This window comes from Octopus bimaculoides, chromosome 9 (genome assembly GCF_001194135.2).
Source record: "Octopus bimaculoides isolate UCB-OBI-ISO-001 chromosome 9, ASM119413v2, whole genome shotgun sequence".
Classification (NCBI taxonomy): Eukaryota; Metazoa; Mollusca; class Cephalopoda; order Octopoda; family Octopodidae; genus Octopus; species Octopus bimaculoides.
This window is the reverse complement of record NC_068989.1, coordinates 20,679,744-20,680,442: the sequence shown is the minus strand read 5'-3', so window position 1 is coordinate 20,680,442 and position 699 is coordinate 20,679,744. Positions and strand designations below refer to the sequence as shown.

The 699-nt window shown below is 34.8% G+C and overlaps 1 protein-coding gene across 1 annotated transcript in view; it reads left to right on the top strand.

The window, feature by feature from the left end:
* LOC106878554 (cholinesterase) overlaps window positions 1-699 on the top strand; it is a 64,965-nt gene that overhangs the window by 58,890 nt on the left and 5,376 nt on the right. Inside the window, exon 3 of the mRNA XM_052970475.1 lies at window positions 371-555. Coding sequence (XP_052826435.1) covers window positions 371-555 — 185 coding nt within the window. The remainder of the gene's footprint in view (window positions 1-370; window positions 556-699) is intronic.

Here is a 699-nt window from a genome sequence, read left to right as displayed (position 1 = left end):
GTATACACATGTGTGTGTGTGTGTGTGTGTGTGTGTGTGTGTGTGTGTGTGTGTGTGTGTTCGTGAAATATGCGCGCCCGGAATATCTACTTACACACGGCACTGCGTAAATCAGAAGCATTGTAACAATATAAACATTATGAAACCTTACGGTGGGTTAAATGAGGATGTCAACGTATTCTTTGTATAATACACACTACTTACATACAGACACGTCTAAACAGTCTTTTGCTCATCAGTGCACATTATCCTTCATAAATTCTTGATGCTTCATAAATTCTTGATCCTTCATAAATTCTTGATCCTTCATAAATCCTTGAATTGTCTTAAATATTTATTTCTTTTGTATTTTTATTTTCATTTTCTCTAGTAATCCCAATGATGGAGATTGTTCTGGTTGCTCAAATGAACCATGGCCAGAATTCACACTCAAAAACCAAAAATATCTTGTGATTGACGACAAACCAAAACTTGAGACTAAGGAGAATTATATGAACAATATATGCGGCTTTTGGTCAAATTTCTTCCCCAGCCTAACTGATCATAAATGTCCAGGTAACCTTTTTTAGCATATTTCATTCTCGTAAATTTTGTCCTTCAACGGTCATATATCTGCTAATGTACATGAATACATACAACCATGTTCGTATGTGAATACATACATACATACATACATACATACATACATACACACACACA